The sequence below is a fragment of the Oncorhynchus mykiss genome, chromosome 13 (assembly GCF_057628025.1).
Source record: "Oncorhynchus mykiss isolate SJ-2025 chromosome 13, ASM5762802v1, whole genome shotgun sequence".
Taxonomy (NCBI): Eukaryota; Metazoa; Chordata; class Actinopteri; order Salmoniformes; family Salmonidae; genus Oncorhynchus; species Oncorhynchus mykiss.
In genome coordinates, this window is record NC_143034.1 from 40,358,832 (window position 1) to 40,383,981 (window position 25,150).

General features: G+C 45.1%; 1 protein-coding gene across 4 annotated transcripts in view; it reads right to left on the minus strand.

Annotated features, from left to right (window-relative positions):
• The window catches only part of LOC110486106 (GEM-interacting protein), a 58,263-nt gene that overhangs the window by 8,298 nt on the left and 24,815 nt on the right, over window positions 1-25,150 (minus strand). For 2 of the 4 annotated variants that reach the window (XM_090196172.1, XM_021557466.3), the window contains 15 exons: window positions 22,124-22,249; window positions 13,344-13,408; window positions 11,890-11,997; window positions 11,436-11,516; window positions 11,157-11,321; window positions 10,844-10,981; window positions 10,221-10,411; window positions 9,905-10,035; window positions 9,606-9,701; window positions 8,921-9,081; window positions 7,315-7,491; window positions 7,023-7,160; window positions 4,533-4,735; window positions 1,950-2,283; window positions 171-273 (listed from right to left, as the gene is read on the minus strand). In XM_090196172.1, coding sequence (XP_090052298.1) covers window positions 171-273; window positions 1,950-2,283; window positions 4,533-4,735; window positions 7,023-7,160; window positions 7,315-7,491; window positions 8,921-9,081; window positions 9,606-9,701; window positions 9,905-10,035; window positions 10,221-10,411; window positions 10,844-10,981; window positions 11,157-11,321; window positions 11,436-11,516; window positions 11,890-11,997; window positions 13,344-13,408; window positions 22,124-22,249 — 2,217 coding nt within the window. The remainder of the gene's footprint in view (window positions 1-170; window positions 274-1,949; window positions 2,284-4,532; window positions 4,736-7,022; window positions 7,161-7,314; window positions 7,492-8,920; window positions 9,082-9,605; window positions 9,702-9,904; window positions 10,036-10,220; window positions 10,412-10,843; window positions 10,982-11,156; window positions 11,322-11,435; window positions 11,517-11,889; window positions 11,998-13,343; window positions 13,409-22,123; window positions 22,250-25,150) is intronic. The other 2 variants (XM_090196173.1, XM_036940758.2) reach the window with 1 other exon arrangement.

Below are 25,150 nucleotides of genomic sequence, written 5' to 3' on the forward strand. Positions count from 1 at the left end.
TGACAAAAACAGTGAGCAGCGAGCAGACAAAATATCTGATGGTAGCAGAGAAAGGTTATGTAAAGAAATGACAGATCAGGTAAGAACAGCAAAGTCCTCTAGCCCACTTGTTTACCAACAATGCCCATTAATCCAATCATTCCTCTGATACTAAAGTACATCCTACCTACCTGCTCTCTCATTGGCTTCAGGGCTGAGCTGGTCCACTGCCTCATTGGACGACGACTTGTCAGATATATAACCCTCACTCAAGTCTCTCTTGATTGTGCGAGTCTGTTGAAATGACACAAACTCTAAGTTTTGAGGAATAGATACCAGATATTTAGGGTAGGAAGTGTTGGGAATGGAATGCTGTAGCGAGATACATGCTATAGCTCTAGGTCTAGAAAGTGAACCCCAGTGGATTAAAGAGATATTGGCAGGTAAATTGTGGATGTTGAGTAGCCTATTCATTAAACAGGGATTTTTATTCTTATTGAATAAAATCAAGTTGCCTGGTCACTGGTTCTCCTAGTTCTATTTTTCAGGCAAAACATTTGATAAATTCCTTGTGTCCCTAAACAACTCTAAATTATCATGTAGAGGGCAGGGCACTAACCTTCTCTTCCACCCCCACACCTCCCAGTATTTACCAGTGGTCAGTGTTGTGTATTTAGTGGCCAAGAACACCAATGCTAGGGCTGTGTCTCAATAGCTTTAACTTGCTTCCTCTTCTCATGTTCTTTCCTACCCATGAAACCTACAGTTTCCACAGTATCCAGTCCTTTGGTCTATCAGTGGTAATGAAGGAGAGGAGAAAGGAAACAAAGTAATTGTACAATAGAGGAGGAAGAACAGGTAGAATTTGACAATCAATTATATTTCACAGAGGAAGCCATTGACCAGTATTGAAATCCAGCCAGGATAGATCTGGTCCAGTCAGAGGTAGCGCGCGCGCACACACGCACACGCACACACGCACACGCACACACGCACACACACACACACACACACACACACACACACACACACACACACACACACACACACACACACACACACACACACCAATGTTGCACTGTGTTAAGCTTCACAAAAAAAGCATGGAATCCCTTCCGGATTGGCAACAGCAGAGTCACAGCATGGCGAGCCAGGAGCATTAAATTGGCAATCTGGGATTGGTACATCTGTTTTGGGACTTTGAATAAATTATATAGCCATGCCTTATTAGTTACATTTCTTCAGCCCCATCCCTCAGCTGTTTACCAAAAAAAGTGACTGGAGTGACCGCTTTCTTGTTGTTTGAATCCCAGATTACCTCTTTGAGACAACGACAGGTAACAGAAGCAAAAGGAAGGAAAGCAGCTCAAGGCAGCAGGCTGAGGCTGAACTCCATGAACCCTGGCTGAGAGGCAGACTTGGGTTCAAATACTATTTGAAATCTGTCAAATACTTTGAGCACTCCTTCCTGGAGTGTCAGATGGGCTGGGTGGGCAGATGGGCTGTGACTATTATATTGGTACTATTGCGGCAGGCAAGGTCAATGAAGCCTGGCGAAAGTATTTGAAATCATTTCTAATAGTATCTGAACCCAGGTCTGACTGTAGGGCATCAGGAGCCGTCCCAATGTTACTTAGACTTAGAGGACCAATCACTGGCTGACAAACCTACAGCTGCCAGACATGTGATCAAGAGGCCTCAGATTCAAAATTAAGTGTTTGATTGAGGTTAACATTGCCCTCCTATTCAAAACCTTGAAGAACATTGGAGAAAATCAGTATTTAAATGAACTTCAGTATAGGGGGTCTATGAAAAGTATTTTAAAAGTATATATTTGTCTATCAGCCCAGGGTTAACCCATCTGTTAACCAGACCTGGGTTCAAATGTTATGTTTGAATTAAAAATACTTAAGCTGCACCTGATTGAGCTTGTCTGACACAATGGTATCCACCCTCAGTGTGTCCCTTACCTCTAGAGAGCGGGGGCGTTCTCTGGACAAGGCTCCTCCAGCGGGGGGGTCCTGAGAGCCAGGGTCAGCCCCTGCAACAGTCTTCTGGGCCCCGCCTGAACACGTCGCCCGGGGAGGGGTGTCAGGGAGGGGGGTGGTGGGGGCAGGAGGTGGAGCGTCGAAGATGTGTTGGTGGTGTGTGATGAGGAACTCCACCAGTAGGGACTGGTAGGTGGTCTCCAGTAGGGCCACCATGGACACGTCTACAGACACCAGCGGGCGCAGCAAGGTCGGACCAAACACGATGCCCAGGTTACTGGGAGACATCTTGTTCTCCTCGTAGTTCTCTGATACTCTGTGGAGAGAGAGAGAGAGAGAGAGAATGTGAGAGGATAGAGTATGGTCCAAAAAATACCATCTGGAGGAGGGCTCAGCACCCCTCTTATGACCATGTGACCATGTGTTCTGCTGCACGCAACAATAATCTGTTTTCCCAGTGAGCTGAAGCAGAGGAATAACTTTGGGGAGCTAACACTATGAGCATGGTTCACTGAGCCATCTCCACAACAACCAGGTTTGCTAATTGTGTAGGTGACGCATCATGTGCTGCAGTGTGCAGTAGTATCTGTGTAGGTGACACATGTGCTGCAGTGTGTAGTAGTATCTGTGTAGGTGACATCTGCTGCAGTGTGTAGGTGACGCATCATGTGCTGCAGTGCGTAGTAGTATCTGTGTAGGTGACGCATCATGTGCTGCAGTGTGCAGTAGTATCTGTGTAGGTGACGCATCATGTGCTGCAGTGTGCAGTAGTATCTGTGTAGGTGATGCATCATGTGCTGCAGTGTGCAGTAGTATCTGTGTAGGTGACGCATCATGTGCTGCAGTGTGCAGTAGTATCTGTGTAGGTGATGCATCATGTGCTGCAGTGTGCAGTAGTATCTGTGTAGGTGACATCTGCTGCAGTGTGTAGGTGACGCATCATGTGCTGCAGTGCGTAGTAGTATCTGTGTAGGTGACGCATCATGTGCTGCAGTGCGTAGTAGTATCTGTGTAGGTGACATGTGCAGTAGTATCTGTGTAGGTGACACATCATGTGCTGCAGTGTGCAGTAGTATCTGTGTAGGTGATGCATCATGTGCTGCAGTGTGCAGTAGTATCTGTGTAGGTGACGCATCATGTGCTGCAGTGTGCAGTAGTATCTGTGTAGGTGACACATCATGTGCTGCAGTGTGCAGTAGTATCTGTGTAGGTGACACATCATGTGCTGCAGTGTGCAGTAGTATCTGTGTAGGTGACGCATCATGTGCTGCAGTGTGCAGTAGTATCTGTGTAGGTGATGCATCATGTGCTGCAGTGTGCAGTAGTATCTGTGTAGGTGATGCATCATGTGCTGCAGTGTGCAGTAGTATCTGTGTAGGTGACACATCATGTGCTGCAGTGTGCAGTAGTATCTGTGTAGGTGACACATCATGTGCTGCAGTGTGCAGTAGTATCTGTGTAGGTGACACATCATGTGCTGCAGTGTGCAGTAGTATCTGTGTAGGTGACACATCATGTGCTGCAGTGTGCAGTAGTATCTGTGTAGGTGACACATCATGTGCTGCAGTGTGCAGTAGTATCTGTGTAGGTGACGCATCATGTGCTGCAGTGTGCAGTAGTATCTGTGTAGGTGACACATCATGTGCTGCAGTGCGTAGTAGTATCTGTGTAGGTGACACATCTTGTGCTGCAGTGTGCAGTAGTATCTGTGTAGGTGATGCATCATGTGCTGCAGTGTGCAGTAGTATCTGTGTAGGTGACGCATCATGTGCTGCAGTGTGCAGTAGTATCTGTGTAGGTGACACATCATGTGCTGCAGTGTGCAGTAGTATCTGTGTAGGTGACGCATCATGTGCTGCAGTGTGCAGTAGTATCTGTGTAGGTGACGCATCATGTGCTGCAGTGTGCAGTAGTATCTGTGTAGGTGACACATCATGATAAGAGTCTGCGTGTGTAGCATGAATGTACTGTGTGCGTGTGTGTGTGCTTGTGTGTATGTCTGCGTGGGCGTGTATGTGTGCTAAGGTGTGGAGAGTCAGAACAGGTGGTCAGTCCTGTTCAGTAGTTTGATTGCTTGTGGATAGAAACTGTCTCTGAACCTGTTGGTATCAGACCTCATGCTCCGATACCGTCTGCCTGTCGGTAAGGGAGTGAACGGCTCGTGGCTGTGGTGTGTGGGGTCCTTGATGATGCTGCAGGCATTCCTCAGGCACCATTTTGAGTAGATGTCTTGAATGGGTGGGAGCATGGACCACTGTGTAGTAGCGTAGTACCTGTGGAGGTGACGCATCATATGCTGCAGTGTGTAGTAGCGTAGTACCTGTGGAGGTGACGCAGCATATGCTGCAGTGTGTAGTAGCGTAGTACCTGTGGAGGTGACGCATCATATGCTGCAGTGTGTAGTAGCGTAGTACCTGTGGAGGTGACGCATCATATGCTGCACTGTGTAGTAGCGTAGTACCTGTGGAGGTGACGCATCATATGCTGCAGTGTGTAGTAGCGTAGTACAGTACCTGTGGAGGTGACGCATCATATGCTGCAGTGTGTAGTAGCGTAGTACAGTACCTGTGGAGGTGACGCATCATATGCTGCAGCGTGTAGTAGCGGTATGGGGGCAGTCTCCCCAGCAGGTCTCTCAGGCTATATGTGAGGTCCTCCACTATCCCAGGAGTCTCTGCTGTCGCCTCCCTCTCACTGAGACGCTGGATCTCCTTGCCCACCCAGATGAAGTCATTGTACAGGTCAAAGGTCAACAGCGGCTCTGGAAGCTGAGGATGAAGATGGTTTTATTTCTAATAAATAATGACAATAGATTGTTATTCACACATAATAATAATAAATGCTTTGATGCATCGACTGACAATTGTACCACATGATGTTCACTAATAGGGAAATCCTGAGATAAGATATGTCCATTTTACTTATAGGCTGGCATAATCATGAAGGGGAGCTTTGTGTGAGAGTTTAAATAACAGTGTATGTCCATTCGACACTTAATTGTCTTTATTAACTGTGTCGTTGGCTCTACAGTATATTGTCTGTATTAACTATATTGTCTGTATTAACTGTATCATTGGCTCTACAGTATATTGTCTGTATTAACTGTATCATTGGCTCTACAGTATACTGTCTGTATTAACTATATTGTCTGTATTAACTGTATAATTGGCTCTACAGTATACTGTCTGTATTAACTGTATCATTGGCTCTACAGTATACTGTCTGTATTAACTATATTGTCTGTATTAACTGTATCATTGGCTCTACAGTATACTGTCTGTATTAACTATGTCATTGGCTCTATAGTATACTGTCTGTATTAACTATATTGTCTGTATTAACTGTATCATTGGCTCTACAGTATATTGTCTGTATTAACTGTATCATTGGCTCTACAGTATACTGTCTGTATTAACTGTATCATTGGCTCTACAGTATACTGTCTGTATTAACTATATTGCCTGTATTAACTGTATAATTGGCTCTACAGTATACGGTCTGTATTAACTGTATCATTGGCTCTACAGTATACTGTCTGTATTAACTATATTGTCTGTATTAACTGTATCATTGGCTCTACAGTATACTGTCTGTATTAACTGTATCATTGGCTCTACAGTATACTGTCTGTATTAACTATACCATTGGCTCTACAGTATACTGTCTGTATTAACTGTATCATTGGCTCTACAGTATACTGTCTGTATTAACTGTATCATTGGCTCTACAGTATACTGTCTGTATTAACTATATTGTCTGTATTAACTGTATCATTGGCTCTACAGTATACTGTCTGTATTAACTGTATCATTGGCTCTACAGTATACTGTCTGTATTAACTATACCATTGGCTCTACAGTATACTGTCTGTATTAACTGTATCATTGGCTCTACAGTATACTGTCTGTATTAACTGTATCATTGGCTCTACAGTATACTGTCTGTATTAACTATATTGTCTGTATTAACTGTATCATTGGCTCTACAGTATACTGTCTGTATTAACTGTATCATTGGCTCTACAGTATACTGTCTGTATTAACTATACCATTGGCTCTACAGTATACTGTCTGTATTAACTGTATCATTGGCGCTACAGTATACTGTCTGTATTAACTGTATCATTGGCTCTACAGTATACTGTCTGTATTAACTATATTGTCTGTATTAACTGTATCATTGGCTCTACAGTATACTGTCTGTATTAACTATATCATTGGCTCTATAGTATACTGTCTGTATTAACTATATTGTCTGTATTAACTGTATCATTGGCTCTACAGTATATTGTCTGTATTAACTGTATCATTGGCTCTACAGTATACTGTCTGTATTAACTATATTGTCTGTATTAACTGTATCATTGGCTCTACAGTATATTGTCTGTATTAACTGTATCATTGGCTCTACAGTATACTGTCTGTATTAACTATATTGTCTGTATTAACTGTATAATTGGCTCTACAGTATACGGTCTGTATTAACTGTATCATTGGCTCTACAGTATACTGTCTGTATGAACTATATTGTCTGTATTAACTGTATCATTGGCTCTACAGTATACTGTCTGTATTAACTGTATCATTGGCGCTACAGTATACTGTCTGTATTAACTATACCATTGGCTCTACAGTATACTGTCTGTATTAACTGTATCATTGGCGCTACAGTATACTGTCTGTATTAACTATATCGTTGGCTCTACAGTATATTGTCTGTATTAACTGTATCGTTGGCTCTACAGTATACTGTCTGTATTAACTATATCATTGGCTCTACAGTATACTGTCTGTATTAACTATATTGTTGGCTCAACAGTATATTGTCTGTATTAACTATATTGTTGGCTCTACAGTATGTTGTCTGTATTAACTGTATCGTTGGCTCTACAGTATATTGTCTGTATTAACTGTATCTTTGGCTCTACAGTATATTGTCTGTATTAACTATATTGTTGGCTCTACAGTATATTGTCTGTATTAACTGTATCGTTGGCTCTACAGTATATTGTCTGTAATATCAGTGTTCTTTGTTGTCTGGGAAACAGTGAAGTACCTCCTTGAAGAAGTGTTTGAGGACTGAGGTGATGTCATGAGGTGAAAGGTCAGAGAGGTCGACCTGGTCCTTTTGGGTCTCGAAGACCTGACACAGCTTCTGGATGCGAGGCTTCGACCCACTGATACGATACACCCCCTGGGTGGGAGGGATGGATGGATGGGGGGAGGGAGGGAAAGAGAAAATAAGAAGGATTGAGATAAGGGCACTGTACTATCGCTTCTGCAAAACAGTTTTACTGTTTGCTTCAGTACTTATTCTAAGCCATATTACATCCAGGTTAATACAGTACCTGTAGAGTGAGGGCCCTGCTCTCTATCTCGGCCGTGCAGCGCTGGACCACGAAGGGCACTTCGTCAGGCCGGTCCCGGGGCAACAGGGAGAAACCCACCCCAAATAGAACACCCTTCCTGTTCTCACACTCATGCTGTAACACCTCCAGACACTTCCTGTGAACCGCCATGCCACACTACAGAGACGGCAGGCGGGACAGAGGACATGGATTAGCAAACCACAGGGTGGAGCTCAAATCACACCCTATACAGTGGGGCAAAAAAGTATTTAGTCAGCCACCAATTGTGCAAGTTCTACCCACTTAAAAAGATGAGAGAGGCCTGTAATTTTCATCATAGGTACACTTCAACTATGACAGACAAAATGAGAAGAAAAAAAATCCAGAAAATCACATTGTAGGATTTTTAATGAATTTACTTGCAAATTATGGTGGAAAATAAGTATTTGGTCAATAACAAAAGTTTATCTCAATACTTTGTTATATACCCTTTGTTGGCAATGACAGAGGTCAAACGTTTTCTGTAAGTCTTCACAAGGTTTTCACACACTGTTGCTGGTATTTTGGCCCATTCCTCCATGCAGATCTCCTCTAGAGCAGTGATGTTTTGGGGCTGTTGCTGGGCAACACAGACTTTCAACTCCCTCCAAAGATTTTCTATGGGGTTGAGATCTGGAGACTGGCTAGGCCACTCCAGGACCTTGAAATGCTTCTTACGAAGCCACTCCTTCGTTGCCCGGGCAGTGTGTTTGGGATCATTGTCATGCTGAAAGACCCAGCCACGTTTCATCTTCAATGCCCTTGCTGATGGAAGAAGGTTTTCACTCAAAATCTCACGATACATGGCCCCATTCATTCTTTCCTTTCCCCAGATCTGTCGTCCTGGTCCCTTTGCAGAAAAACAGCCCCAAAGCATGATGATTCCACCCCCATGCTTCACAGTAAGGTATGGTGTTCTTTGGATGCAACTCGGCATTCTTTGTCCTCCAAACACGACGAATTGAGTTTTTACCAAAAAGTTATATTTTGGTTTCATCTGACCAGAGGACATTCTCCCAATCTTCTTCTGGATCATCCAAATGCTCTCTAGCAAACTTCAGACGGCCTGGACATGTACTGGCTTAAGCAGGGGGACACGTCTGGCACTGCAGGGTTTGAGTCCCTGGCAGCGTAGTGTGTTACTGATGGTAGGCTTTGTTACTTTGGTCCCAGCTCTCTGCAGGTCATTCACTAGGTCCCCCTATGTGGTTCTGGGATTTTTGCCCACCGTTCTTGTGATAATTTTGACCCCACGGGGTGAGATCTTGCGTGGAGTGTACCTATGATGAAAATTACAGGCCTCTCATCTTTTTAAGTGGGAGAACTTGCACAATTGGTGGCTGACTAAATACTTTTTTTGCCCCACTGTATACCTGGTTCAACCTGAACCATACTGTGCTGGCGCCACTATGGAGGATAGCGTACAGCTCAGTTCAGCTTGGCATCGGTCAGGCTCTATGGTGTGACTGTGAATCAGGCAATAATGTTATACATTTGTCATTAAAGAGGCTGCCACTTAAATGTCTGTCAGTTATTCCTCTCTCCTTCTATTTCTCCTCTTTCTCACCTCCTCACACTCGATGCCGTTGACAACGATGTAATTGTCACACTGTTTGCACTTCACCATCTTGCTCTTCATCTTCCTGAGTCGGTGTGTCAGTGCGGCTCGGGACGTAGTCCGTACCTTTCCCGCCGTACCGTTCCCTTCTGGAGTGGAGTCCACACAATCTACGAGGAACCACAGGACAGGACTCAGTCATGGTGGGAAACACTACCCACCAAATTTACCCCTAGTTCCAAACAAACCCTACTCCCTAGCAACTCCTGTAGACCTGAGAGGATTGTGGAAGAATATGGAAACATTTCCACCTAGCCAATCAGTAGACAAGAAGCAATTGCCACAATGATTATCTAATCCTCTCAGATCTACAGGAGTGGCTAGGGTGTAGGGGTTAGGGCAGCGTTTCCCAAACTCGGTCCTGGGGACCCCAAGGTGTGCACGTTCTTTTGATGTCCTAGCACTACATAGCTGATTAAAATAATCAAAGCTTGATGATGAGTTGGTTGGTTATCTGAATCAGCTGTGTAGTTCTAGGGCAAAAAAACAAAATATGCACCCTTGGGGGTGCCGAGGACCGAGTTTGGGAAACACTGGGTTAGGAGTAGATTCAGAATTCAGCAGGAGAATTTACTTATAGAGAGCCATTAGTTGGTGTCTGTTGTGGGAGTTAGGTGATGACGCTGACATTCACCTCCTTCCAGGACGGTGCCTATGTCCCTCTCATCCAGGTCGTCTGATGACATTGTCCCTGTGGAGGGGGCTTTAGGAAGCCTCCTGTTGCCATGGGCTACAGGGTTCAGGGTTCAATGTGGGTAAGACACACAGAGAAGGAGGAGAGACCAGTCAAACAGGACAAGGTGAGTTTCCCGTAAGCTTCGTAGCGAATACATTATTTCTCTCCACTACCAAATATGACATTGATGTTTGATGATTGGTCAATCTTCTGAGCATGATTAAATGAAATCTGCAAAATGAAGCACACAGGCTTACCTGGGCTGGACAGAGACTCCAGACTGCCTCCGATGCTCTCACTGTCACTGTAGCCCTTACGTTTAACCAGACTTTCTTCAGGCAGGGAGGAGTCCTGTAGAGAGCTAGGGTTGCTGGTCTTACGACGGCCACTTGGAGGAGCAACACACAGATTCGGACACACACACGCAGGCAAGCAGACACACAATTAACATTTACAAATAAAATCTTGACAGCAACTCTAAATACAAGACAATAGGCACTAATGGGACAAACAGTATCATCCATTAGAGTCGTAGCCTATAAAGAACAGGACAAATCAACCATCTGTCCGTACCTTTTGTTCTGAGGGACAAACTCCTGGAAGGTGAAGGTTTGTAGGGGCTGTTCTTGGCTTCTCTTCCTAAAGATGTAGAGCAGGTAGGGCTCCCCGGGTTCACACGGCCTGCAGGTCAACTCCAGGTTGTGGTAGCCCAGGGGAACCGGCTCTGTCTGCTGACGCTGGAAGTAGAACATGTTCACTGTGGCCTAGGGGTGGTAGAGGTACATGATAAGAGGGATTATTTGAAAATGATTAATCCCATTGAGCTCAAGACACCTCTGTAGCTCAGTTGGTAGAGCATGGCAACGGCAGCATATTCGGTTAAATCCCAATTACCACCTGTATGTAAAATGTATGCACGCATGACTAAGTTGCTTTGGATAAAATGGTCTGCTATATGAGATATATTAATATATTATTTAGAAAAGGAGACCTGGGCCATATTTTAATATATTTTTGTTGTTGTTGTATGGGCGATTGGCAGTCTTAAAAGACTATTTGAAACGGCTACTGGCTGCTTGCCTTGAGTCTATTTACTCTTATGCCCACTCTTATGCTATCACTATCCCTATTATGCACTCCACTTGTTGCATCCAGCACAGGGGATATCTCGATCTCCAATAGGCTTGGACACCCACCTCCTTGAGCACAGTGTCCCCCTGGCAGATGAGTTTGCGGGTGTGAACTATGATTTTCTCCTTCAAGCTCTCCAGCTTGTCCTGGTGGTCCTGGGCCTCACACACACACTGTCTGTACTGCATCTCTGCCTCCATCACCTGGTTGTAGGGGATGAATGAGAGAGGGAGAGAGAGAAAGAGGGATATATGCACAGTGAGTCACATGATGACAAAAAATAACAATTATAATTTTCCCATAAAAAAAAATGTAAACCTAAAAAGTGGGATATGTTTCTGTGAACCCCATGTGGCGGTTGGACCCGCTGTACCACACCTTTGACTGTGCGTCGTCACGTGACTTCCTCCTCTTGTCCAGGGTCTTGTGTCCCGCTGTGAGCTCGTCCCCGGCCTTGGCCGTCACAGCCTTGGTCTTCTCCAGGTCCTCACTGCGCTGCAGGTACTGCTGACGAGCCTTTTTCAGAGCCGCCACCGCCTCATTCTGACCGATGAGAGAAGTTGTTAGTTAACGCAATGTTCTGATCAATGGGATAAGCTGTTAAAACACACAGGCACGTGAGTGCACATACACAGTAGCATCTAAAACAGCACTTACCATCTTCCTCTGTTCTCTGGACCACTGCTCCTTGAACTCCCTGCGCCACTTATCAATCTCATTCTTCTTGGATGCCAGGGCCTTCAGAATTAAGATGTAGGATTAACCACATCATACTAAATCACTTAACATATTATTCCACATTTTCTTCTTCTTTCTTCTTTCTGCATACAGGAATGTTTGACACATTGGGCTTGCTCATTGCGCCTGCCTGCCTGCCTGCCAGCCAGAGTGCCTGCCTGCCTGCCAGAGTGCCTGCCTGCCTGCCTGCCGTACCTGCCTGCCTGCCTGCCGTACCTGCCTGCCTACCTGCCGTACCTGCCTGCCTGCCTGCCGTACCTGCCTGCCTGCCGTACCTGCCTGCCGTACCTGCCTGCCTGCCTGCCGTACCCGCCTGCCTGCCGTACCTGCCTGCCGTACCTGCCTGCCGTACCTGCCTGCCTGCCTGCCGTACCTGGTAGCAGCGTTGCTGCAGCAGTTCTGATGTCTGTTTAGTAGATTGGCTGGTCTTCACATCGTGCTCCAGGGCCATGGTGTAGATGTACTGCAGAGGCATCATGTCCTGTAACAACAGCACAGTAAGAACCAGGTCATAGATATAATTTCAATACGTTATTTATAGATATATTTCAGATATATTAGAGATATTAGATATCAGGAACATTTACTGTCTTGGTAAGCAACTCCAGTGTAAATTTGGCCTTGTGTTTTAGGTTATTGTCCTGCTGAAAGGTAAATTCATCTTCCAGTGTCTGGTGGAAAGCAGACTGAACCAGGTTTTCCTCTAGGATTTTGCCTGTGCTTAGCTCCATTCTGTTTCTTTTTTATCCTGAATAACTCCCCAGTCCTTAACGATTATAAGCATACCCATAATATAATGCAGCTTCCATTTTGCTCGAAAATATGGAGAGTGGTACTCAGTAATGTGTTGTATTGGATTTGCCCCAAACATAACACTTTGTATTCAGTACATAAAGTGAATTGCTTTGCCACTTTTTTTGCAGTATTACTTTAGTGCCTAGTTGCATACAGGATGCATGTCTTGTAATATTTGTATTCTGTACAAGCTTCCTTTTTTTCACTCTGTCAATTAGGTTAGAATTGTTGAGTAACTACAATGTTGTTGATCCATCCTCAGTTTTGTCCTATAACAGCCATTACACTCTGTAACTGTTTTAGTGGTGAAATCCCGGAGTGGTTTCCTTCCTCTCCGGCAACTGTATCTTTGTAGTGACTGGGTGTATTGCTACACCATCCAAAGTGTAATTAATGACTTCACCGTGCTCAAAGGGATATTCAATGTCTGTTTTTTTTTACCCATCTACCAATAGATGCCTTTCTTTGCGAGGCATTGGAAAACCTCCCTGGTCTTTCTGGTTGAATCTTGGTTGAAATTCACTGCTCAAATGAGGGACCTTACAGATAATTGTGTGGGGTACAGAGATGAGGTAGTCATTCAAAAATCATGTTAAACACTATTATTGCACACAGAGTGAATCCATGCAACTTATTATATGACTTGTTAAGCACATTTTTACTCCTGAACGTTTTTAGGCTTGACTCAAATATTTCAGCTTTTCATTTTAAATGAATTATTTCTAAAAACATAATTCCACTTTGACATTATGGGATATAGTGTGTAGGCCAGAGACATTTAATCAATTCTAAATTCATGCTGTAACAAAAAATGTGCAAAAAGTCAAGGCACTGCAAAACATTTTCTATTGGTAATTTAGCAGATGCTTTTATGCACAGCGACTTTCAGTGTATTCCACTAAGGTAGCTAATAATAAACCTGAAGAGTAATCTGATAGGGATTTAATACGTTTCTATGCAATATTGTACACATCATCACATGTACAACCTATACAGCCCCATACACACGCGAGACAACAAAAGCATCCATACCTGCTGAGCCACACAGGACTTAGCCGTTTCTGCTGCCTTTATGATGTTCTTGGCAAACTCTTGCTCTGTAAACAGACCAGAATAAGTCAGTATGATGGATTATGTGATTGATTTTAGTAAAAAAAGATTTATTAGCATTACAATATTGTCAGGCAGTCTTATCAAAAGCTTTTATCCAGACAAATATCAGTATGACTTTTGGAGCTGTTGCATGTTCAATTGAGGTCTTTCAATGGTGATATAACAACCAAAATGTAACATATTAGATCTCATATCAGGCAATCAGACCTCATAGAGAGGAGAGGTCTATTCAGATTGTTAGCTTACATCACCAAATATCAAAATCAATGCTCTGCTTTGGCTGCCTAAGTGCTGCCCTACTTCAAGTACACTAATCTGCAGATTAATATTGATGCTGTGGTGTCAGCATTGCAACCATTCAACCAGTGGAGGCTGGTGGAAGGAGCTATAGGAGGATTAGCTCGTTGTAATGGCTGGAATGGAATAAATGGAACGGAACATGTGGTTTCTATAGGTTTGGCGTGTGATACCTGCCCATTTATCCCATTCCAGCCCAATGAGCCCTTCCTTCCACCAGCCTCCACTGCATTCAAGTGTCCACAGTGGCTCAGACCTTTCCCTTTATGGTGACCACTACCCCTCCATTGTCACTCTGACCTCTACCCATTTCCTATACACAGCTATCCAAACGCAGGTCTGCTTGGCAGCACCTTGGTGAGCTGATCCCTTTGCCCTCCTACAGTACAGAACAGTGCAGTAACCATATATTACAGTATTGTATTTTACAGTACGGTATAGCAGAGTACATTACTGTAAAGAAGGCTACAGTACAGAGCAGAACAGTAGGCTGTCCATCCTCCTGCAGTGGCCCGGTTAATCTGCCCTGTAGTCTCTGTGGGGTTCCCATGACAGGAGTGGCTAGCCCACTCCATGTTATCCTCATTGGCTAAAAACCCTATAGATCTACTTTGTTGTTGTTATTGCGATCATCTCTGAGTAGGTTTACCGCTCCGTAATACCCTAACAGTGTTTCTCAGGGTAGGTTTACCGCTCCGTAATACCCGAACAGTGTTTCTCAGGGTAGGTTATACCGCTCCGTAATACCCTAACAGTGTTTCTCAGGGTAGGTTATACCGCTCCGTAGTACCCTAACAGTGTTTCTCAGGGTCTGTTATACCGCTCTGTAATACCCTAACAGTGTTTCTCAGGGTAGGTTATACCGCTCCGTTATACCCTAACAGTGTTTTTTAGGGTAGGTTATACCGCTCCGTAATACCCTAACAGTGTTTCTCAGGGTCTGTTATACCGCTCCGTAATACCCTAACAGTGTTTCTCAGGGTAGGTTATACCGCTCCGTAATACCCTAACAGTGTTTCCCGGGGTAGGTTAAACCGCTCTGTAATACCCTAACAGTGTTTCTCGGGGTAGGTTTACCGCTCCGTAATACCCTAACAGTGTTTCTCAGGGTAGGTTATACCGCTCCGTAATACCCTAACAGTGTTTCTCAGGCTAGGTTATACCGCTCCGTAATACCCTAACAGTGTTTCTCAGGGTAGGTTATACCGCTCCGTAATACCCTAACAGTGTTTCTCAGGGTCTGTTATACCGCTCCGTAATACCCTAACAGTGTTTCTCAGGGTAGGTTTACCGCTCCGTAATACCCGAACAGTGTTTCTCAGGGTCTGTTATACCGCTCCGTAATACCCGAACAGTGTTTCTCATGGTAGGTTACACCGCTCCGTAATACCCTAACAGTGTTTCTCAGGGTAGGTTGTACCGCTCCATAATACCCTAAAAGTGTTTCTCAGGGTCTGTTATACCGCTCCGTAATACCCTAACAGTGTTTTTCAGGGTAGGTTTACCGCTCTGTAATACCCTAACAGTGTTTCTCAGGGTCTGTTATACCGCTCTGTAATACCCTAAGTGTTTCTCAGGGTAGGTTATACCGCTCCTTTATACCCTAAATGTGTTTCTCAGGGCAGGTTACACCGCTCCGTAATACCCTAACAGTGTTTCTCAGGGTCTGTTATACCGCTCCGTAATACCCTAACATTGTTTCTCAGGGTAGGTTATACCTCTCCGTAATATCCTAACAGTGTTCCCCGGGGTAGGTTATACCGCTCCGTAATACCCTAACAGTGTTTCTCGGGGTATGTTATACCGCTCCGTAATACCCTAACAGTGTTTCTCGGGGTAGGTTATACCGCTCCGTAATACCCGAACAGTGTTTCTCATGGTAGGTTACACCGCTCCGTAATACCCTAACAGTGTTTCTCAGGGTAGGTTGTACCGCTCCATAATACCCTAAAAGTGTTTCTCAGGGTCTGTTATACCGCTCCGTAATACCCTAACAGTGTTTTTCAGGGTAGGTTTACCGCTCTGTAATACCCTAACAGTGTTTCTCAGGGTCTGTTATACCGCTCTGTAATACCCTAAGTGTTTCTCAGGGTAGGTTATACCGCTCCGTAATACCCTAAATGTGTTTCTCAGGGCAGGTTACACCGCTCCGTAATACCCTAACAGTGTTTCTCAGGGTCTGTTATACCGCTCCATAATACCCTAACATTGTTTCTCAGGGTAGGTTATACCTCTCCGTAATATCCTAACAGTGTTCCCCGGGGTAGGTTATACCGCTCCGTAATACCCTAACAGTGTTTCTCGGGGTATGTTATACCGCTCCGTAATACCCTAACAGTGTTTCTCGGGGTAGGTTATACCGCTCCGTAATACCCTAACAGTGTTTCTCAGGGTAGGTTTACCGCTCCGTAATACCCTAACAGTGTTTCTCAGGGTAGGTTATACCGCTCCATAATACCCTAAAAGTGTTTCTCAGGGTCTGTTATACCGCTCCGTAATACCCTAACAGTGTTTTTCAGGGTAGGTTTACCGCTCCGTAATACCCTAACAGTGTTTCTCAGGGTCTGTTATACCGCTCTGTAATACCCTAAGTGTTTCTCAGGGTAGGTTATACCGCTCCTTTATACCCTAAATGTGTTTCTCAGGGCAGGTTACACCGCTCCGTAATACCCTAACAGTGTTTCTCAGGGTCTGTTATACCGCTCCGTAATACCCTAACATTGTTTCTCAGGGTAGGTTATACCTCTCCGTAATATCCTAACAGTGTTCCCCGGGGTAGGTTATACCGCTCCGTAATACCCTAACAGTGTTTCTCGGGGTAGGTTATACCGCTCCGTTATACCCTAACAGTGTTTTTTAGGGTAGGTTATACCGCTCCGTAATACCCTAACAGTGTTTCTCAGGGTAGGTTTACCGCTCCGTAATACCCGAACAGTGTTTCTCAGGGTCTGTTATACCGCTCCGTAATACCCGAACAGTGTTTCTCATGGTAGGTTACACCGCTCCGTAATACCCTAACAGTGTTTCTCAGGGTAGGTTGTACCGCTCCATAATACCCTAAAAGTGTTTCTCAGGGTAGGTTATACCGCTCCGTAATACCCTAACAGTGTTTCTCAGGGTAGGTTATACCGCTCCGTAGTACCCTAACAGTGTTTCTCAGGGTCTGTTATACCGCTCTGTAATACCCTAACAGTGTTTCTCAGGGTAGGTTATACCGCTCCGTTATACCCTAACAGTGTTTTTTAGGGTAGGTTATACCGCTCCGTAATACCCTAACAGTGTTTCTCAGGGTCTGTTATACCGCTCCGTAATACCCTAACAGTGTTTCTCAGGGTAGGTTATACCGCTCCGTAATACCCTAACAGTGTTTCCCGGGGTAGGTTAAACCGCTCTGTAATAACCTAACAGTGTTTCTCGGGGTAGGTTTACCGCTCCGTAATACCCTAACAGTGTTTCTCAGGGTAGGTTATACCGCTCCGTAATACCCTAACAGTGTTTCTCAGGCTAGGTTATACCGCTCCGTAATACCCTAACAGTGTTTCTCAGGGTAGGTTATACCGCTCCGTAATACCCTAACAGTGTTTCTCAGGGTCTGTTATACCGCTCCGTAATACCCTAACAGTGTTTCTCAGGGTAGGTTTACCGCTCCGTAATACCCGAACAGTGTTTCTCAGGGTCTGTTATACCGCTCCGTAATACCCGAACAGTGTTTCTCATGGTAGGTTACACCGCTCCGTAATACCCTAACAGTGTTTCTCAGGGTAGGTTGTACCGCTCCATAATACCCTAAAAGTGTTTCTCAGGGTCTGTTATACCGCTCCGTAATACCCTAACAGTGTTTTTCAGGGTAGGTTTACCGCTCTGTAATACCCTAACAGTGTTTCTCAGGGTCTGTTATACCGCTCTGTAATACCCTAAGTGTTTCTCAGGGTAGGTTATACCGCTCCTTTATACCCTAAATGTGTTTCTCAGGGCAGGTTACACCGCTCCGTAATACCCTAACAGTGTTTCTCAGGGTCTGTTATACCGCTCCGTAATACCCTAACATTGTTTCTCAGGGTAGGTTATACCTCTCCGTAATATCCTAACAGTGTTTCCCGGGGTAGGTTATACCGCTCCATAATACCCTAACAGTGTTTCTCGGGGTATGTTATACCGCTCCGTAATACCCTAACAGTGTTTCTCGGGGTAGGTTATACCGCTCCGTAATACCCGAACAGTGTTTCTCATGGTAGGTTACACCGCTCCGTAATACCCTAACAGTGTTTCTCAGGGTAGGTTGTACCGCTCCATAATACCCTAAAAGTGTTTCTCAGGGTCTGTTATACCGCTCCGTAATACCCTAACAGTGTTTTTCAGGGTAGGTTTACCGCTCTGTAATACCCTAACAGTGTTTCTCAGGGTCTGTTATACCGCTCTGTAATACCCTAAGTGTTTCTCAGGGTAGGTTATACCGCTCCGTAATACCCTAAATGTGTTTCTCAGGGCAGGTTACACCGCTCCGTAATACCCTAACAGTGTTTCTCAGGGTCTGTTATACCGCTCCGTAATACCCTAACATTGTTTCTCAGGGTAGGTTATACCTCTCCGTAATATCCTAACAGTGTTCCCCGGGGTAGGTTATACCGCTCCGTAATACCCTAACAGTGTTTCTCGGGGTATGTTATACCGCTCCGTAATACCCTAACAGTGTTTCTCGGGGTAGGTTATACCGCTCCGTAATACCCTAACAGTGTTTCTCAGGGTAGGTTTACCGCTCCGTAATACCCTAACAGTGTTTCTCAGGGTAGGTTATACCGCTCCATAATACCCTAAAAGTGTTTCTCAGGGTCTGTTATACCGCTCCGTAATACCCTAACAGTGTTTTTCAGGGTAGGTTTACCGCTCCGTAATACCCTAACAGTGTTTCTCAGGGTCTGTTATACCGCTCTGTAATACCCTAAGTGTTTCTCAGGGTAGGTTATACCGCTCCTTTATACCCTAAATGTGTTTCTCAGGGCAGGTTACACCGCTCCGTAATACCCTAACAGTGTTTCTCAGGGTCTGTTATACCGCTCCGTAATACCCTAACATTGTTTCTCAGGGTAGGTTATACCTCTCCGTAATATCCTAACAGTGTTCCCCGGGGTAGGTTATACCGCTCCGTAATACCCTAACAGTGTTTCTCGGGGTAGGTTATACCGCTCCGTTATACCCTAACAGTGTTTTTTAGGGTAGGTTATACCGCTCCGTAATACCCTAACAGTGTTTCTCAGGGTCTGTTATACCGCTCCGTAATACCCTAACAGTGTTTCTCAGGGTAGGTTATACCGCTCCGTAATACCCTAACAGTGTTTCCCGGGGTAGGTTAAACCGCTCTGTAATACCCTAACAGTGTTTCTCGGGGTAGGTTTACCGCTCCGTAATACCCTAACAGTGTTTTCTCAGGGTAGGTTATACCGCTCCGTAATACCCTAACAGTGTTTCTCAGGCTAGGTTATACCGCTCCGTAATACCCTAACAGTGTTTCTCAGGGTAGGTTATACCGCTCCGTAATACCCTAACAGTGTTTCTCAGGGTCTGTTATACCGCTCCGTAATACCCTAACAGTGTTTCTCAGGGTAGGTTTACCGCTCCGTAATACCCGAACAGTGTTTCTCAGGGTCTGTTATACCGCTCCGTAATACCCGAACAGTGTTTCTCATGGTAGGTTACACCGCTCCGTAATACCCTAACAGTGTTTCTCAGGGTAGGTTGTACCGCTCCATAATACCCTAAAAGTGTTTCTCAGGGTCTGTTATACCGCTCCGTAATACCCTAACAGTGTTTTTCAGGGTAGGTTTACCGCTCTGTAATACCCTAACAGTGTTTCTCAGGGTCTGTTATACCGCTCTGTAATACCCTAAGTGTTTCTCAGGGTAGGTTATACCGCTCCTTTATACCCTAAATGTGTTTCTCAGGGCAGGTTACACCGCTCCGTAATACCCTAACAGTGTTTCTCAGGGTCTGTTATACCGCTCCGTAATACCCTAACATTGTTTCTCAGGGTAGGTTATACCTCTCCGTAATATCCTAACAGTGTTCCCCGGGGTAGGTTATACCGCTCCGTAATACCCTAACAGTGTTTCTCGGGGTATGTTATACCGCTCCGTAATACCCTAACAGTGTTTCTCGGGGTAGGTTATACCGCTCCGTAATACCCGAACAGTGTTTCTCATGGTAGGTTACACCGCTCCGTAATACCCTAACAGTGTTTCTCAGGGTAGGTTGTACCGCTCCATAATACCCTAAAAGTGTTTCTCAGGGTCTGTTATACCGCTCCGTAATACCCTAACAGTGTTTTTCAGGGTAGGTTTACCGCTCTGTAATACCCTAACAGTGTTTCTCAGGGTCTGTTATACCGCTCTGTAATACCCTAAGTGTTTCTCAGGGTAGGTTATACCGCTCCGTAATACCCTAAATGTGTTTCTCAGGGCAGGTTACACCGCTCCGTAATACCCTAACAGTGTTTCTCAGGGTCTGTTATACCGCTCCGTAATACCCTAACATTGTTTCTCAGGGTAGGTTATACCTCTCCGTAATATCCTAACAGTGTTCCCCGGGGTAGGTTATACCGCTCCGTAATACCCTAACAGTGTTTCTCGGGGTATGTTATACCGCTCCGTAATACCCTAACAGTGTTTCTCGGGGTAGGTTATACCGCTCCGTAATACCCTAACAGTGTTTCTCAGGGTAGGTTTACCGCTCCGTAATACCCTAACAGTGTTTCTCAGGGTAGGTTATACCGCTCCATAATACCCTAAAAGTGTTTCTCAGGGTCTGTTATACCGCTCCGTAATACCCTAACAGTGTTTTTCAGGGTAGGTTTACCGCTCCGTAATACCCTAACAGTGTTTCTCAGGGTCTGTTATACCGCTCTGTAATACCCTAAGTGTTTCTCAGGGTAGGTTATACCGCTCCTTTATACCCTAAATGTGTTTCTCAGGGCAGGTTACACCGCTCCGTAATACCCTAACAGTGTTTCTCAGGGTCTGTTATACCGCTCCGTAATACCCTAACATTGTTTCTCAGGGTAGGTTATACCTCTCCGTAATATCCTAACAGTGTTCCCCGGGGTAGGTTATACCGCTCCGTAATACCCTAACAGTGTTTCTCGGGGTATGTTATACCGCTCCGTAATACCCTAACAGTGTTTCTCGGGGTAGGTTATACCGCTCCGTAATACCCTAACAGTGTTTCTCAGGGTAGGTTTACCGCTCCGTAATACCCTAACAGTGTTCCTCAGGGTAGGTTATACCGCTCCGTAATACCCTATCAGTGTTTCTCAGGGTAGGTTACACCGCTCCGTAATACCCTAACAGTGTTTCTCAGGGTAGGTTTCACCGCTCCGTAATGCCCTAACAGTGTTTCTCAGGGTAAGTTACACCGCTCCGTAATACCCTACAGTGTTTTTCAGGGTAGGTTTACCGCTCCGTAATACCCTAACAGTGTTTCTCAGGGTAGGTTACACCGCTCCGTAATACCCTAACAGTGTTTCTCAGGGTAGGTTTACCGCGCCGTAATACCCTAACAGTGTTTCTCGGGGTAGGTTATACCGCTCCGTAATACCCTAACAGTGTTTCTCGGGGTAGGTTATACCGCTCCGTAATACCCTAACAGTGTTTCTCAGCCTAAGGGTTCATGGAACCAGTCCGTGATATCTTACTGTCCCTGCAATGGTTAACTGACAATTATTTTCTCTGATATCTTTTCAACCAGTTTTGCTCACCCAAAATGCAAACGGTTCCTATAACAGTCCTTGTAATACCTAAGTTCTACCACCAGAGGGTACTGTGGAGGATACTGTTCATCCTTTCACACAGGGTTCAACCACAAGGTCTATTATCCTATTACTTTAGACTCGGCTGTCTTTTCCAGGAATAGAGTGACTGACTCCTAGTCTTTCTTAGGAGAAGAGCTTTGGTTGCTGTAGTTACTGCAGTTCCATACCAGCAAAACAACTTTTGTTACAGAGTTATAACAGAGCCTTTCATGTTGTCCTAAAATTATTCTTGTTTATCTTACGTCTTGAGAAGGCTACCTGTCTATGAATGCCAGAAACATGGTATGTACTTCACATTTGGTATGTGAACTATTTCATTTGTTTACACGTAAAGCAAATAGTTAACATACAAGACCATATTTACAAATATATGTGTTTGTGAATATGTTATAGTAGTTGTAGTTGAATGAGTCTGTACCACATTGCAGTGACACACTATGGGCCATGCCCTCATTTGAGATAGGTGCACTTAGCTTTAATTAAATCATGTGTTTATGTCAATGTAAGATTTGCAAATAGGAATGAGGAGACAGACAGACAGACTGACTAGCAGGCAGACAGACAGGCAGACAGACACAGAAACACCCACGTCTCCACTCACCCAGGCTGATTCTCTTTTCCATCCAGGCCAGCAGGTCCTTGGCGTAGCGGCACCACATCTTGGCATACTGCAGGGCCAGCTCCACGCCTCCCTCACAGCGACACAGGGCCAGGTCTGCTTCCTGGGCTGAGAGTGAGTACATCAGCATCACTGCATATCTTCTCTACCTCACCCTGATAGCCCACAGTCAGGAGGTTTCTAACCCCAAAACACACACAACTGGCCAGTCTGGACCCCCACGGGGCATCCAAGACCCCTCTCCCCCCTGACTCCCAAGGAAAAAGCTGGGCTCACAGGTATGCTTTGTGTAATCCGAATAATTTGTCATCCAAGAAACGACCACAAAGGAATAAAAGAGAAGAGACAAAAAAAGGGTCTCTCCTATTTCTCAAATACGTAAGTTCATCAGAAACATAGCTGTTTCCACAGCAGGTTTGTGGTTTAGCCAAACAAACTCTATGGAGAAGAGAGACTGAAAACGACTGGTCATCAGGGCTAGTCCTCAGAGTCCGCAAGGTCCAAGTGCTGCCGTTGTCCACAGGGTCTCTGTCTCAGCACAAGTGGTCACTACTACACCAACACCGGTGGAGGTCTGGTAATCTCAAAGCATGCATAGCAAGAGGTCATCACGTGGGAAATCTAAATGTCAGAAGGAAATTCTCCTGTCCAGTCTAGATTAGGCCTGGAAGCAGCTGAACAGACAGTGCTTCAGCAGTCAGAAGTACAGAAAGGAAAAGAGAGAGAAAAGGTTTGCCTGAGTGTTCCAAACAGTCTTTTTAGGTATAACTCCTCTCCCCGCTCTACCTCTCTCCTCTCCCCCTCGCTCCAGCGCCTGTTCTTTACCGCTCCCCTCCTCAGTCAGAGAGAGAGAGAAAATGTGACGGTCTGAGAAGATTACCGTGGCAACATCATAGCAGGTGTGTTGTGGTTGTTATGGAGTCAGGGTGTTGGTGTGACTGACAGCAGTCTGAAGTCAGTCAGCTGCTCTCTCTCTCTCTCTCTCTCTCTCTCTCTCTCTCTCTCTCTCTCTCTCTCTCTCTCTCTCTCTCTCTCTCTCTCTCTCTCTCTCTCTCTCTCTCTCTCTCTCTCTCTCTCTCTCTCTCTCTCTCTCTCTCTCTCTCTCTCTCACACACACACACACACACAGTGAGAGCGGATGGCGATGTGCAACAATCCTGCAATGCATGTCATGTGCTCCCTTCCTCCCTCCCTCCCTCTCCTTTCTAATCTCTCTTTCCCCCGGTCTCGGTCCTCTTCTTCCCCTCCCTAGTTCTCTTGCAACCTCACTATCAGCACCGCTGTCCTTTCACATGTCCACAGTCGAGCTGCATGCAAAGAAATCTAGCAATACTGCAGTCTTCTGACAAGTCGAATTCCTGTTTCACTTCTTCTCCAACACAGATGTGTAGTCCTACTCTCCAATTCTGAGCCCAAGTCCTCTCTGTGTGTTGTCAGACGTCCCTCTCAGTTCCAAAAGTGAGAGCAGAGAAAATATGCTCCTACAGAGCATAGAACAGGCTTCTCTCTTGAAACAAGTAACTCCATGTCTGAGAAAAAATCCACAAAAACGGTTAAGACTCTGGAGCGAGTGTTGTTCGGCTTGATCTCGCTCTCTCTCTTGCTCCCCGTCTCGTTCTCGTGGGCACACCTTCACACTTCAGCAATAAGTGTCCCAGTGCCACCTGTGTGTGTGTGTGTGCGCGCCCGTCCCCCTTCCCTTCGCTCTGCCTGTGCTGGCTTCTGGGACTATGGATTATCCAGAGAGGGCAGGTCCAGATTGTGGAGTGACAGGCTTTAGATCACAAACAGGTTTTACCTCCTGGTGTGTGTGTGTGTGTGTGTGTGTGTGTGTGTGTGTGTGTGTGTGTGTGTGTGTGTGTGTGTGTGTGTGTCTGACAGACTCTGTCAGGAGGACTAAGAGGGTGGATGGGGTGAGGAACTGGTTAGAGCTCAGTACAAACTGTTTATTGGTGCTCCTTCTTACAGCGTTTTTTCCTGTACTTGATCTTTCCTCCCCATCTCTCTCTTTCTCACCCTCTCCCAATCTCTCCCTCTCCCTTTGTCTCTCTGTCTCAGTTGAGAGAACGTCACAGCTGTAGGTTAGTGGAGTTACAGTTTCTCAGGAATATTGATATGACTGTCAGAATGTCAACTTGTGTTACACAAGTGCCAAAACTAGTTAGTTACAAAAGCTCAGAACTTGGTCCATGCTGTTATTTGCCCTTGACACCTATTAAGACAGTTAAACAACACAGTTGACACGCGCACATATACAGTGCAAGGATCAATCAATGTCAACCCGACGGGACTGACAACAGGCATTACAGAAAGCAGGCCACGCCATGGTCCACTCAACTCATCAGCCCTACCACCCTACCCCCCACCGCTCGCTCCTATCCACAGCCCCACCCCTCGCCCCTCCATTTGGCTTATTACAGATAATCTCCAAACTGGTGGGGGGGGTAGCTGAGAGAATTTGGGATTGGGAAGAATGGATTGGGTTAGGGTGAGGGCAGAAAACTGCATTAGATGTAACTGAATGAAGAGAGAGGAGGAGGGCACTCAGAGGGAAGGTATAGCTAGCTATATGCTTAGTAACATGATAAATAAGAGGTGCTCCGGGGTGAAGTTTCTCCAAGCTGCAGATCTAGGATCAGCTTCCCCTCCCCCAATCCTAGCCTTAATCATTTGTGGGGAAAATGTCAAACTGACCAAAATATAGTATTTGATAGTTTCAAATACATGCAACTTAAAAGTTACCTATTACGATTTCACATCTTTTGGACATCAGAGCAACCTTTAGGGAATCTTATTTGAGTCAGAAAAGGATGTTCATATGATAGGGAAGATATAAACTCAGCAAAAAAAGAAACTACATCCCACTGCCAACTGTGTTTATTTTCAGAAAAGTTACCATGTGTAAATATTTGTATGAACAAGATTTAACAACTAAGACAAACTGAACAAGTTCCACAGACATGTGACTAACAGAATGGAATAATGTGTTCCTGAACAAGGGGGGGGGGG